Here is a 15,725-nt window from a genome sequence, read left to right on the forward strand (position 1 = left end):
TTGTTTAACGCCACATTATACAAAAATTTTAAAGCAATGTCCAAAATTTTAAAATTGTTAGAGGTGGCCAACTTTTATCACTTAGGGGTATGAAAAATAGATAGTAGCCGATTCTCAGACCTATGCATACAACATTTAAAAAAAATTGGCCTAGCACTTTCGTGGGAGTATGGTATTTATATATAAATCTTGTGTCAGAATGTTAATTACCAGTACGATATATATTTAGTAAAAATCACGGTACTCCTTATATTTATTGAGTCTACAGTCGCGGGTTCAATTCCAGTGTATGATGGTTTTATTGGTCCTGGATGTTTTCTATGTATATTATACGTAAAGTATTTCTCTCTGTTAGCTTGTACCTATGACATAAGCTCTGTTTTTCTTAGGACTAGATGGCGCTGTGTCAATAGTCCATGGTTATTATTATTTAGCATATGCTCGTGTCCACGACTAGTGCAATCTAAATTCATTTACTGTTTATTGATATATATGTTACCATTTATTATTTTGGTTAAGAAAAATGTTGACTAACCGCGATTAACTAGCACATCTTTAATTTACCTGTTTTTAATTGAAACAGATTTGCCCATAGGGATTCATATAAATATGTTAATCCGCTGTTTTTTTTATTATTATACATCTGGCGAGCCCTGTATCACCTGATGTCGAGTTCAGCAGTTTAAGCTGGTATAAGCAACCTCAAATTATGCTTATTCACTCTAGATTACTATATCTATTCTATTCTAGACTTGAAAGAGCCCATTCATTATTATAAGTGGCAGGAAACACAGATGACCTCGGTAGTCCAGCGGTTTAGCACAGCGCTTTAGATCCCATAGTCACGGGTTCGATTCGTCTCCCGGAACAAACATTAAACATTCAGGAGTAGATTGTTTGAATCTGTCTGGCTGTTTTACATGTCTTTATTTACAAAAAAAAAATGTAAGTACCTATTTATGTCAGTTGTCTAGTACCCATAAATCAAGATCTGCTTATTTTGTTATTAGATGGAGCTGTGTCATTGTTGACAGATTATTATTATATTTATAAAAAAATATGATGAAAAGCCGTTGGTACGAGTAACACGGAAGCCAACAGTACATTGGTGCAATCGATCTCTGCGTATTGATGTACTGTAATAGAAAATTGCTGAGGGAATAGGTTATGAAGTTTCTGAACACACGGCGTAGTTAATCGTAAATGGAAAATATTAATTAAAAGCATATACATTTAAGTGCATACTGTTAAGCGTTGTCGTATATTAAATGATAAAAATAGTCTTTGTCACCATCACCCATACATATGTACTTGTAAAAGCTCAAAACACTCATGAATAAGCACAATGAAAATACTGTTTAAAGATGTCACAAGAATAACCTTCAAAAATTTAAAAATAATCTGAGTCTTCACTTAACTTAACTTATAAACACAACCAAAATAAAGTGGCAAATATTTGAAAATTTCTTAGCATTATTTTCTTCTCTTTTTTCTTTATGGGAAATTTGGATACCAAATATGACGGTGTCAATGCTATCCTACCTATACTTACAAAAAAAACATTGATACCGGCCAGAACAATAACTTTACTGCATCCGAAGCTGGCGCTGCCATGTTCAATCTTTCCATATTTGTTCACAGATTCTAGATGAATTTGATATATGTAAACAACTGACCTTAAGTCTTGCAGTAGTGCCTCCCCTTGCGCGATGGTGGCTGCACATGCATCTAGACTGGCAGCGCGATGTTGAGCGCATTGTTCCAGAGCGCGTCGTGCCGCTTCAGGACTATCGTCTGTTGCGCAAACACCGCCACCGCTTCGCAACGTTTCCAACCATTGGAGTAACTAACCAAAGGAATGAAATATATGTATATAAGCAAAGATTTAAGAAATTGAGACTCAAATTAATTAAACCTAAATTTTCATTAGTTATTCATTTAGGTTTAATTAATTTGAGTCTAACATCTATTTTCTTTCTTTCTTTCTATTATATATAGAGCAAAACATACTGCAGTTATATTTTTTTTACTTTTTCATGCATCAAACGTGAAGCAAAACTCTGTAAGATAGGGGTATGTTTTAAAAAAATGCGCGGTCGGAGTAGTATGGAATTTCGCACAATTATAGTTTGAATAGCGAAAGAGTGCAGAATATTTTTTTTTAATATGCATAAAAATACATATACATAGTACCATGTATTTGACACACACATATACATATTTATATTGTCTTTTTTATAACCTGTCCTACAATCATTGCCTTCCTTGACAATGGCACTATGATAATGTTCAAACTTATAATTTAAATCAATTTTGGTCGAATTTCAACCACTAATTAGAACCGACCTGGACACGACACGCCACAGACAAATTAAAGTGGAAAATTATGCAAGAGACATATGTCTCATCTCATAAGAGGTATATCTCAGGCTTATGGACAAATATATGCTGAAAGATAATTAGAATAAAATGCCGGTAAACGCCAACATATAAACCCTTACTAAGTACGTAAGTTACTAGCGCGTTATAGTAACGATTATTCATTCATTCATCATTCAAATAGCACAATCAAACTAGTCACTCTTGCCAACTAAAACTACAAAGTAATCACTCACGTCTTTCTCATGTGTATACAGTAAAACGGCGAGGTCGAGTCGCCGACGTCTACGGTCGACGCGAGCTGCAAATGCCGCTACATGGGCCTCCAATTCCCGAGCGACCCCCAACACTTCTTCGGGGTCACACTCGCCCGATCGGGCCAACTCTTCCGCAGCCGCCAGCAATTTTTCAGCGTTCGTATATGTATTCTGTATACATATGTATCGATATAGGAAAACCGAAGATCAAATCAAAATCAGGCATAAGCAATTTAAAAATAGATATATCCTCAATTCTAAAAATTTTTTTAACAACATCCGTATTATATTAGAAAGATAATATTATGTGTAATATGTATAACAAATATAAACCCTATATTCAATTTTTTTTTTATACAAACTGCCCTTTTAAAACTTGGTAAGGATCTTTTTTTATCTTCTACATTACATGTAACATATATAGGTTCTTTATAATATTTAACAATATAGTGTTTCTTCAATTACTGATAAATAGTGATATTAGAATTCATGTATAAAGCAAATAAAAGCTACTTTATATAGTGCTACTGAATAATAATTTAAAGTAGTACTTACTTGCGCAACATTTTCAAAATGTTCATGAGATTTCTGATATACCCTAGCTTTATGGAGATTCCTTCCTATTCCAGTATTCTTCTGCAAGAACACTTCGCCGTGATTCGCCAACCATTCAAGTACCTACGACATAATATGAATTTGACGAATTAAGATTCGTTATTCTTACGGTATAATAAACAATTCAATCTATGTTCTAAAAATCAATGTTTGAATTAATTTTTGAACTATTTACGTACCTGCCTACAATCCTCTTTGTACAAGAGCAACGCAAGCCTCTGATGCAACTTGAGCCTGGCCTGATGGTACCTTGCTTCTAGCGCTCTGTGATGACCTAGTATCTGATGGATGACGGCGAGCACGTGGTTCGCACCGGAGCTATAGTCTGCTGCCGGGTCCCCGCTACTACTCGCCGTGCTTACCGAACCTTCATTCTGTTTGAACAGATAAATACAGACTGTAGTAAGCATAAAAGTTTAGTTTAGTTTAGTTTCATTTATTGACCAATGTTAAAAACATCTTTACATATATGGCAAGTCATAATATACAATAATGATATTTATAAAATTTAAATTCGATTACAATTATATTATTAAATAAAATAAAATAAATTAATTACGTACACAATACACGGTATAAACAATTATAATACGTCATAATAAAGTTTAAAAATCATGATTACGGTATAATTATATAATTACATTTTGAGTCATATATTCTGTTATATTATAAAAAGGATGTTTTTCAAAATAATATTTTATTTTCAATTTAAATTCTTTTGAAGGTAATTGTCTGATAGTAGGTAGTAGTAGGTAGGTAGCTTAATATACATTTTTATTTTTAAAGTAATGCCATGTTTAAAAGTTTTATCGAGTCTTGTTTTTGGCAATTGTATATTATCTTTATTTCGCGTGTGGTAATTATGATTATCTAAAATCTTACTTAGCTCATTTCTTTTATGGTGTACATTTAGAAACTGTGGTAGATGTACAATGAAATTACAGTCATAATTTTTTCTTTTATAAAGTGTGGTCTGGCCGATATGCGTTTGTGGAGACCACAAATAATTCTTATGGCTCGTTTTTGCTGCCTGAGTATTTTGTTTACATCGCTAGCGTTGCCCCAAATTGTCACTGCATAAGTAATTAAAGACTGGATGTAAGCATAATATACAGACTTCAGAGCTTTTTTATGAACTAATGATTTTAATTTGCTTAAGGCAAAATTAGCTGATGCGAGTTTATTACATAGTTTTCCGATATGCGATTTATGACTCAATTTATTATCAATAGTATATCCAAGGAACGTTGTCTCTTTACTGCAAGATTGTTGGCTTATATTTCCTATGTATGATCTGTTGGTAGTGTTATACGTCATAAGAACATTTTTATCTGTATTAAGTACAATTCCATTTGATTTAAACCAATCATTTAGAGTAGACCGAGTTTACTTCATGTTCTAAAATGTTTTTAGTTTGGGATCTTACGCCCACATGTGTGTCATCGGCAAATAATGTTACAAAGCTATTCGGGGGCAGATTTGCCGGTAAGTCATTAATATATACTAGAAATAACAGCGGACCAAGAATAGAATCTTGTGGTATTCCTATCTCAACTTGTGCTTTCTGTAAAAGTTAGCAAATACTATAATCGTTGATATTAGTTGTCTTTACACATTCGTTTTTACAGATTCATGAGTCTCCCCTTATAGGAAAATGAATTATACTACTATTACCACACCAGGCTTTTTCTTTCTTATTCATTTCTCATATACCAATGAATTTATGGTTTATTCTCCTAATCGCCTTGATCAATATTCTGGAAATGAAGTGGAGTGTTGATACGTTCTATTCTTACTTTGTACCACATGTCACATATCTATAGCAGATATGTATACATAGATAAAAATATCTACGTACTATTATCTCCAAAAACTCACCATATCTGCAGGATCAGTTTGATGGCACACTTGAACTAAATGATCAAGTTGATACAGCAGTTTCTTACTAGTTGAGTGGACCTGTAAAAATGAATGAATATTACAATACCAGCCTGCCTTGATTTTACCCAATTACATATTCTTATTATATTAATATTTAACTTATGTCACTATAAATCCTATAATTAAAGCAGTCAAACAACATTTCAAATCAATGCAGTTGTTTCATGGTTTGCTATTGTCATAACAAAATTCCGGTCTATTTATAGTACAGATCATATATGTATAACATTTTCATATAAACTCACCTCTGTGTAAGCTTGACACATGTGTTCATAAAGTTGTCTATGTCTCTGAGCGTGCTGTTCTAGCGCCCTCGGATCATTGCAGGGGGCGCCACCTTGTCCAGTAGCTAGTTGTAATGCAACCGCACACTGCGCACCCCATCCGCTCACTGCCGACGCGTAAGCTTCTGCCTTGTGATGGAACACCACGGACAGGGAGAGCACAGCCGATCGTTCTTCAAGCCCTGGGTACAGATAATAATCTTTATTAAGAATACGTTTCTCAAGTTCTCCAAACCTAGATACAATAGTGATAACAGGATTTATATTAAGAATCTTACTACGGGCTGATCCTTGGCTTACTATGATGATACGGACATTACGTTTTTAACCTTCAGCCTATACAGAGCTGGACAGAACTAACCATACTATAGCTCAGCAGTACTGTAATTTAGTAAGTTTCAATTTTCATTCAATCAAAAATTTCGAAGCAGAATTCTAACTTTAATTGAATTCTTCTTCATATTAAGATATCCACTTGCAACTTAATTATATGTGTACGAGGATTAGATGAATAATTAAATAAATTTTAAGATAATCAGGACATAAATTTAATCACATTAAATAGCAATATATGTTCGTAATAGACCTTTATTGTAGACTTGTACATACATTCATACTATTTCATACATATATGCACCTGTTCGAATAAATAAATGATGTTGAATATCCAAATGTTTAAAACATACCAGCTGAGAGCTGTTTATAAGCTCGTTCGAGACGGTGCGCTAGTTGTGTGATGTGTGCTTCGGCATAATGCCTTTTATCAGCGAGACGTCGAGCAGCTGAAGTTACACGGGCAACACTCGGCCGACCGCCACCAGTGCACGCCGCGGCGAATCTGTAATACAAGAGATTCATCAAATTTTATTCAGTACATTCCAATATTCATAACTTAATTGCAATGTACTTCATAAGACATGACTATAACTTTTTCATCCTAGTTATAGTAATCAGATAGCTGTGTAGGGCTAAAAAAAATAAATTCTAATTGATACATAATGATTCAATATTTCACAGTACTGACTTATGAATGCAAATGTTTGTGTTTTGTTGACATAAATTATAACATCTAAATTTAAACCCACAGGCTATAATTGTACTAATAAAAGTAAGTCTGTATAGAGAATGAGTGTAGAAAAGAAAATAAGCGAATCAAATAAAATATTTAATATTAATTAGTTTTATACCTCGCATGTTCTTCCTGTAGACGTTTAGCTGCTGTACATGACCTTCCGATCTCTACATACGTGGCGAGAAAAGCTGTGCGGTGGTTCACTATCCATTCGAGCATCTGTTAACAAAGTAATTTAAAGTTATTCATTATTCTAATTTCAATTGAGATTCTTGCCAATTCTTCTCAATTGAATCTGTATACTGAACTGAACTATAGGGAAAAATATTTACAAAAAAAAAATACTTTCATAAGCGGCAAAAATATCCTACATGAATAAATTATGTTTGATTTGGTATATATTTCATATATTAATTTAAAGAGTAAATTATAATAAACCTTTTCACAGTCTTGTTCAAACAAGCGCAACTGAAAGCACTGGTCGAGTTGCATCTTTTTGTGTTGCCAGAGTTTGTGTGCGTGCGCGTGCGCCGACCGTACAGCGGCGAGTTGCGAACGCACTGCAGTCGGCGAGCCGCAGTGGAAAGCCGCTGCCTCGCCGGCGCTACCGCTGGCTTCTGCACTAGCTGCCTCCGCTGCCTCGAGCCGCTGAAGTACGCGCTCACCTGATTTCAAAAATATTAATATTATTTTATTTATTGCTCTAGATACAGAAAAATATAAATATATATGCATATACATATATTTATATTTTTCTGTCGTTCTTTCTATTATAATATATAATTATATCAGTCGTAAGTACAAAAGGCGGTCTCATCGCTAAATAATATCTTACAGACAAGCTTTAGATAGATGGTGAAGATAAGTACATAAATAATATATGCAAAAATACACACCAACACAGACATACCTACATAAAATTAATAATACACATATTCATAGAAAGTTTGAAGGAAAGAAAGGGATTTATAAGAAAAGGAAAAGAAGAAATAAAGGGAAAGTAAATGAGACTTTACTGAAAATTTAGTTATTAATAAAAAAAAATATTAATCTGTGACAATAAAACAATTTTATGATGTATTCAGTCAACTAGTTGGTGAAGAAGAAGACGCAAAATTTAAATAAGAGTACAGTATTATTGATGTGCACATGTGAGCTAAAGCTGTCTTCTAATATACCTCAAGTACCTAATAGCCGCTACAGACTTGGTACAGCGCTTTAGGTAATATAATAGGCGATTTAGGTAATTTTACTAGAAATATGGCAGGACGATGTTCAGAACACCGGACCGGCAGGACCGGCACGTAATTTGAAGGCACTTTTTCGCTTAGGATATAAATGATTAAAAACTTAACAAATATCCGACTTAAATTGATTTATAAAAAACGCACTAATTAAATTAACATAAATTGGCGATGTATGGCTTATGTAATGCACCACTAATACTTAATTTAAATAATACCCTTCTTCCTATTAAATATAGTTTGATATGTTTTTACGTTAATTAAATACGAAAAAATAATTAACATAATAGTTACTAATTTTTTTCATAAATGAACTTGAATTCATACAAGATCTATCCACACACAATAAATAAATAATAATAACACATAACTAGTAAAAAATACGCCAACATATTATCACAAAGAAAAAAAATAATGGTAGAAATATAATATACAAATATACCCGTCATGACCGTATTCCCAAATGGGGCTATTCAGACACGCTCAATTATCGATGTCGTGGTGAACGTATCGCTTGCAAATTATTAAAAAAAATGTATAAAAATATATATTATAAACGCCTTTAGTATATTTAATAAAAATCAAACAAATAATTATAATTATTAAAACGATTACATATACCATTATCGTACGAGCACCACAAACAGTCAAAACACATGTCGATAACAGGACGGTAGTGTAACACGAAACACGAACATCCTTCAGCATGTTGTAATGTGTTACTGAGGTGCACGCGCTGAAACTGCACGTTATACAATCAGCAAACTGCACTTAGCCTAGGGCTGACCGGTTGGCACTCGTTCAGCCATGAAGTTGAATAAACGTCTATCCACATAATAATATACAGCACGCGTGTCTGTTCCATAAAAGAAAATAACAATTAACAATAATAAAATTATATGCGTGTACAGGCAAATAAGGCCAAGAAAAAAACATACTTCAATCTAAACGAGGCATTTGCATTACATTGTGTTATTACAGTACCACGGCTGCTCCAGATTAATCAGCATTATACATCATCTGTTGATTGAGTCTTAATTGAGAACTGTCTCAGGTTACGGTTTTTTAGTCATGACGAACTGTCGTGATGACTAAAAATGCCGTAAAATATATCACGCATATTTTTCTGTTATTTTATTTAAAAACCAATTTTATACAGCCAATCTGCAAACTAATATATATATTCTTTCAGAAAAAGAATAATTTTCTAAATCGGATAGAATCTGAATTGAAACCAATCTTATGACGAAATCCTAAAAACAAACATTAAATAAAAATATATGGAAAGAAAACGAAATGATACACTTTCTTTATTTTAAATACAAATTACAAAATGTTTTTTCTTTGTTTAATTGTCAACAAGTAACATCATTAGCAAGAGTATGAAGGAAGCTTAATTAGCAAACTAGTGGTGTAGTAGTAAAACCAGAGTCGGCTTCCGATGGTCTTGGGTTTGGGTATTTTTAACGTTTTTGTTACCTTCTGAGCGAATCGCAAAAAAAATGATGTGAGGATAGATGTATCACTAGGACGGCATAGGCTTAAGCATACGTAATAGCCGATCATGCCTAGTATAGAACATGGAACGCCTTTCTCGTTATAACATACATCGGCAGTGACGTGTAAGTCTTAATGATACTAAACAATAAGTTGTATTGCATTATTTTATAATACATAGATATATTTTCCGGTATGTTTAATTATTCCATAAATTTATTGAGACGTATTTTATACGTATTTTATAAATAACGTTGATTATTTTTGCATTATATCATTTATCGTGTTATGCACTATTGAATTAATTCTAATATAATAAATGTGGAAGTGTGTCTGTCTGTCCATGTCTTTCCTTGTCACAAATAAAACGCTAAAGTGATCTAAAATTAAATTTAGATGAGGATAAATCGTATCTCCATGCGTATAAAATAAAGCAGGCGAAGTCTCGAGTTTCGGATAGTAGACTATAATAAAATGATGAAACTCGTTATTTATATGAACTAAGCATTAATAGGTAAAAATATAAAATTGACAGTAGATAAGTCATGATAAAACTATAATAAGAAGCCTCTATATTCATTAAAATAGCGATATTGTTAAAGTCAATTAGTCTACGACAATGTACTAATTGCTCTGTGATTCGGAATGTGATAAGACTGTGTATACAACCAAAGACATACAAAAAATATATTAATGGGTGTAGTAATCGGTGTGCACTGTATACAGTAATAAATGCCCAATATTCATTATTTATAATTAAACATGACGTCACAACTCTAATCCCCGATGAGATAATCAGAGGCATTGTCAATTTTCAAAATCGTCGTGAACAAGATAAAACATATTTTGCGGGATATATTGGATTTGAACTTATCAAATCATACTAAAAATTTCCTTCCTAATTCTTACAAAACCTTTATAAAAGTGGAAGTCCGAGATTACTATTTTACGTAAAAAGTACTGGACGGGTTTTGACGAAATCCTACAGTAGCGGGTATATTATTATACATCATAATAATCACGACTATAAAACAGAACCAATTTTGATTAATGTTGGTATAAATGTGGATGGGAAGAAAGAAAACATGCGAGAGCTGCTGAATAATAAATGTTACATAAATGGGGACGTAGAGGAAATTCCTAGTATTACTATGGATTTGCAAATTAGTATGCATATGAAAGTATGTATATATGGCGGTTAAGTTAAAATAATTAATACTAAAAAACATTTCCCTGACTATTTATACTTGCTAATCTCTGCTATACAAATGAATAAAATTTAAAGTGCCTGTAATTTTAAATTACAGCTTTTCACTTAGGGCATATATATAGGATATGGCACGAACAAAATTAATTTTAAAAATGTTGTCTGTCTGTCGGTCCATTTTGCTTTTATACTATGTAATAAAAATACATATTTGATACTAAATAATAATATGACTTTTTTAATAAAATTATCATAACACTTACCCTGAGCTTCAAGTTCATCCACAGGAACTTTAGAGAGCCGTTTGCTGATATCCGCATGGGCGTCGATGGCTCGCCTAGCGCCCGTCACGTCATCAGCAAAATCAGCGCGAGCAACGTCTTCTTGCAGATCGTCCAATCTATCGAGGAGTTCACCTGCCTGCCACATCAGTTCTTCGAGTGCCTGTACAAACGGAGCAACATTTTAGTGCTACATTATACATGAAAATCCATTGTTCAATGGATTTTCATGTGTATGTGTAGTATGTGTATGTATGAGTAGTAGCTATCTTACGAGGTCCGGCATCTTAAAAAAATAGGAACAACCAATAATATTTCTACTCAAAAATAGAAAAAATAATTTTAATAGGTAATATAGGAAGGTCGCCAAGTAGTCTAATCTATTTTACTATAAAACTAACAAAAGGTTTTTTGTTAGCATTTTATTTCACTGCTTAAGCCTGAATGATTGACTGACCATGATAAAAAGTAGCCTTCGCCACCCATTAAATCTTGAAATGTAATAACAAACTCACTTTATCATTTATAGTATTAGTCAGGATTAATTTAATGTGCAAAAAAGATAATCATGAAACAATGTTGTTACTTATTGAACTTTGACACAGTGTGATATGAGCAGCACCTCTTCAACTCGATGGATTGTATCAGTTGCAATGTTTGTATAACATTGATTTCAGAGAAGGTATGTTTGTGATATGCATACATCAATATCTCTCAAACTGAGACCTATTCTTTATTATTATAAACACCTTTTCACCTTTATGATATACGAAAATAACAGACATGACGTGTTTAGTACCTATTGATATATCTTATATATAAATAAAACTGAAAATAACATTTAAATAGATCACCTAAACTTCGATGTTCTATTAATACAATTGTCATCATATATTTTGCATAGACATTTGGCGGGATAGGGTTAGTGAAATTCAAATTCGGATGCAAGAAGATTTGCGCCGGCGGCATCGAATAATGGTTTTGTATAACTCAATTTCAAGCAATGTGCCATGTCAGCTTAACATTCTAAGAGTTCCTTCTGGAAACCATCATGGTAAATTTTTGGTGAACTTGTCATGATGGGCTAACTGACCTAACCTCATGTTCATCTTATCATCCTCCACTGGAGCCCTGCCAGCCTGCCAGCACAGGCAGTTGCACCATTCCATTATAATCCATTAAAAAAACCGTATACACTTTATAGTTTTGTTAGTTGTATCCTGCAATTTTGTCTGAAGACTTAAGGAAATTTGTCCGTTCTCATAACACAATCTAACTTCCTTTATATCAAATTTTGTTATGATCTCTTCAGTTATGCAAATGTAACAGATGACAGGCAAATATTTGTGTTTATAATTATCACATTCATAAGAAATAAAAGTACATTTATACTAACCAATCGTAAATCAATCCACTGCGAATGATCATATGGTAGAGTACCATCTAAATCATTTGTCATTTGAGAGCTATCTATTACTTTTGGTAGTGCTTCTAAGCTAATCATGGTGGTCTGAAATAAACAATTATATTATACAATACATACAAATAAGTATTTCTTTAATATCAATTAATGTAATGAAGTAATGTTTAACAGTATTATAAAATCAATCTTTTATTGTCTTCCAAAATGTAAAAAGGAATGGTGGTCAGTATATTGTTTAATGTGTTGATGATTGGATGAATCATACTTTATTTAATGATTTTCTCATTATTGTTCTTCTACACAGCATATAGTTTCAAAGCAAATTAGACAAATAAGGATTTGTCACTACACTCATATCATGCTCTCTAAATATTTTAATACTATCAATATTTTTCTGTAAGAACAATGAACATTTATTCATCTTACTGTTTATTAATATATATTCTATATAAATAAGAGTATCACTTACATCAAACTTGTACTTATGGGCTCCTATAGTAGTGCGTTGCTTTTGCCAAAAATTGTCCGGCTTTACAACAAGTGCCTGGTGGACGGATGATGAGAAATGTTCCTGGAGAACTTTTAGTATTGGCTTGATTGCTGCCCATGCTGAACCTCTCATATCTATTAAGATTGTGAAGCCATGTGATCTTACTGAATCACTGCAAAAGTAAATATTATTTATTAAAACAAATTTTGTTTTAGCAAACAATCAAGACTAAAATAATGGAACTCAGACTTTAAAAAGTAAGTAACTTTAATGCACACAATTTAAAAGAAAGAAGACTTTTTGTGTTGTCTGCATTAAAGCAACATTCATTTAGCTTAAATATATCCTTAAATAGTAATTCCTAAATGATTTGTGATCAAATTAAGAGAATACTTTTGTGCCAATATAACTTTCTATATTCCTTTTCTTAGACTTTTGTACTGTGGTTTGATCCCTTATCTATATTCCATACTCCAATCTGAAGTGGTGCCAATCATTTTGCTACTCCATCACCATCTTACACCATAATAAAGACTTAAGTAATATTTATCATTTATTCTAAACAAAATAAATTATGCAGTAACAGAGCAGTAAGTTTACCTAGGTATACTGATTAAATAATGGAGCAGGCGCCTATAGTCATCTGGCGCGACGCGATCTCGTCTTGAATTGGCCGGGAACCATATTATAGGGCCTCCGCGGCGGTCCCGACCGCCAGTCAAAGCCGCCACCCGTTCTTGAAGAAGCGGGAGAACATCCAGGGCTCGCGCTCCGACCTCCATCGCTGCCCTTCAGGGACCGCCCTGGAGTAGCCTGGTCAAACATAGAAACCAGTGAAAAACATAAAATAAATAGCAATTAGACCATCACTTGTCTATTATGAAGCTAAAACATCAGTTTACATGAATCTTAATAGCACTTGTTTTGTATAACAGATACAGTAAATATTATTTAGCTATTTACCAATGTCACGTAAATATAAAATAAATTATCCATAAGGAATCCTAATATTAACATAGAAAAATATGTATACACATTTTACTTAAACCACCAACATAAAAGAGTCATTGTTGAAATCTATAAATATATATACAACAGTATTTTAAAAGTACAAAGTGTTTGGATGAATTACGTTGATAATTATGAAAATCATAATAAATAATTATGCATTTTTATCTGTTTCTATTACTCATGTAAACATTTGAATGCTTGAATTTAAAAATTGTGATTTTAGGAATAATAATGCCTCATTAGTACTATATTGGTTAAATGGATTTATTTTACTATCAAAATAACTTTCAATAATGACCCAGTTTGCTGACATGTAAAGATAACAATGTCAATGCAGTATTGTTGTTCTAATCTCTAATGTAATAACTATTGTATATTCTAAATATTCATGCAAAGGTATTTCTCACACAACATATATAAATATATACAGTGTATATATTATTTAAAGATATAAAACTAAGGCTGATGAAATAGACATTGCAAAATATATATAAAAATAACTTTAAATAATATAAAGGGTCATTTTAAGTTTATATATTTCATATAAGGTTAGTATTTGCTTACAAATATAAAAATTAGTTTTATATATATTCAATATTTAATAAATAGTAGTATAATTTATATGTAGGAATCAGATCATATAATAATAATAAACATTTAAATATTAAATACCATATATAACTGAGAAATATATTACATTAATTGCATATTTAACACTACAATCTTATAATGGTGTTATTAAATATAGTACCACAAATAGGGCCTTATTATCTTAGACAGATATTAGTGCAGAGTATCATAATTGTAAGAAAATATGTAAATTGTCATATCATACATATTTTTTTCTATATACATTTCTTCTATATAATATATATATACTTTATTTATATTCAATTTATTCATTATATTTTAAGTCTTTTGTTATTATGTATTGTGTTTCTAAGTATTCATTGAAAAAAGTCAATTCTATTTCATTTTAAATTGTAATATTACACTGTATTTATGTATATCAATTGTTTAATAAACACCAGGGTATGTTAACAATCAAATAAATATTTAAGGGTAAATATGAAATATTTATATTACTACTTTTTAAAACTATAATACTGATACAAAATCAATACATGTTATAAAAATTGGAAAAATATATATTCAAAGCACATTATACTTGAAATACTAGAAAAACTATATTTGAGATATTAAATATTTAATATTAATAAGATCTTAGAATCATGTTTATAGAAATGATGTATTCAGGCACATCTTACCACAATCTGCAGACTTTGTTATACAAGATATTTATCTGTAAATACATAAGACGCCATCAGGCCGTCACAAATGTTTCCTTTCGGATATTTAATTCCACAAATAAAAATAAGTCCATTTCGTTATAATTTTATTGCGCTACTTTACATGCACAACTTTTCCCATAGGAAACAAAGATTTTATGTCATTAAACGCAAAGGAGCGACCAACGCTAAGGCGAGACCCATGGCTCGTACAGACGTCAATCATGAGTCAATTATATTAAAAATAATAAAAGAACAAACTGGAGAACTGTTACAAGGTAACTAAAACTTCTCCTAAATTCCACAAAAGATTTTTAATTAACGTTGATGACAAATTATGGGAAGGATATAGCTACCTATGTCACAACAAATAACCTCAGCTATCAATTTGAACTAACCGTGATGACTCAAAGATGTCAATTAGTCAGGTATAAAAGGTTCGGCACGCATTATTGTCACTGTTGTTTTTTTGTCTAAAATATTTGTAAAAAATATATTCATTACTGCCTTAAACGGAACAAAAACACATAAATCGGACACTAAATAACACAGGATCACTAACCAACCACCACAATGGCGGGCTAGGGTTGGCCATCATAATTTCAAACTTCTATGAACATTAAACCGATTTCTTCCGATAAACGTAATAAAGAAATCGACAACACCCATAGTAGAGCAACATCCCTATAATCCATAACTTTGCAATAAACTAAAGTGGCAACACCTGTCCAACTA

The 15,725-nt window shown here is 32.0% G+C and overlaps 1 protein-coding gene across 1 annotated transcript in view; it reads right to left on the minus strand.

The window, feature by feature from the left end:
- LOC131853086 (kalirin) overlaps positions 1-15,517 on the minus strand; it is a 221,870-nt gene extending 206,353 nt beyond the window's left edge. The window contains exons 1-14 of the mRNA XM_059203902.1: positions 15,389-15,517; positions 13,291-13,503; positions 12,670-12,862; positions 12,174-12,287; positions 10,760-10,940; positions 6,987-7,213; positions 6,664-6,767; positions 6,163-6,314; positions 5,438-5,658; positions 5,130-5,210; positions 3,431-3,625; positions 3,192-3,314; positions 2,616-2,807; positions 1,677-1,846 (exon numbers count right to left, since the gene is read on the minus strand). Coding sequence (XP_059059885.1) covers positions 1,677-1,846; positions 2,616-2,807; positions 3,192-3,314; positions 3,431-3,625; positions 5,130-5,210; positions 5,438-5,658; positions 6,163-6,314; positions 6,664-6,767; positions 6,987-7,213; positions 10,760-10,940; positions 12,174-12,287; positions 12,670-12,862; positions 13,291-13,472 — 2,135 coding nt within the window. The 5' untranslated portion in view covers positions 13,473-13,503; positions 15,389-15,517. The remainder of the gene's footprint in view (positions 1-1,676; positions 1,847-2,615; positions 2,808-3,191; positions 3,315-3,430; positions 3,626-5,129; positions 5,211-5,437; positions 5,659-6,162; positions 6,315-6,663; positions 6,768-6,986; positions 7,214-10,759; positions 10,941-12,173; positions 12,288-12,669; positions 12,863-13,290; positions 13,504-15,388) is intronic.
- Between the last annotated feature and the right edge of the window lie 208 nt (positions 15,518-15,725).

Source organism: Achroia grisella, unplaced genomic scaffold (genome assembly GCF_030625045.1).
Source record: "Achroia grisella isolate CSIRO2021 unplaced genomic scaffold, CSIRO_AGI_Agris_v1 utg874, whole genome shotgun sequence".
Taxonomy (NCBI): Eukaryota; Metazoa; Arthropoda; class Insecta; order Lepidoptera; family Pyralidae; genus Achroia; species Achroia grisella.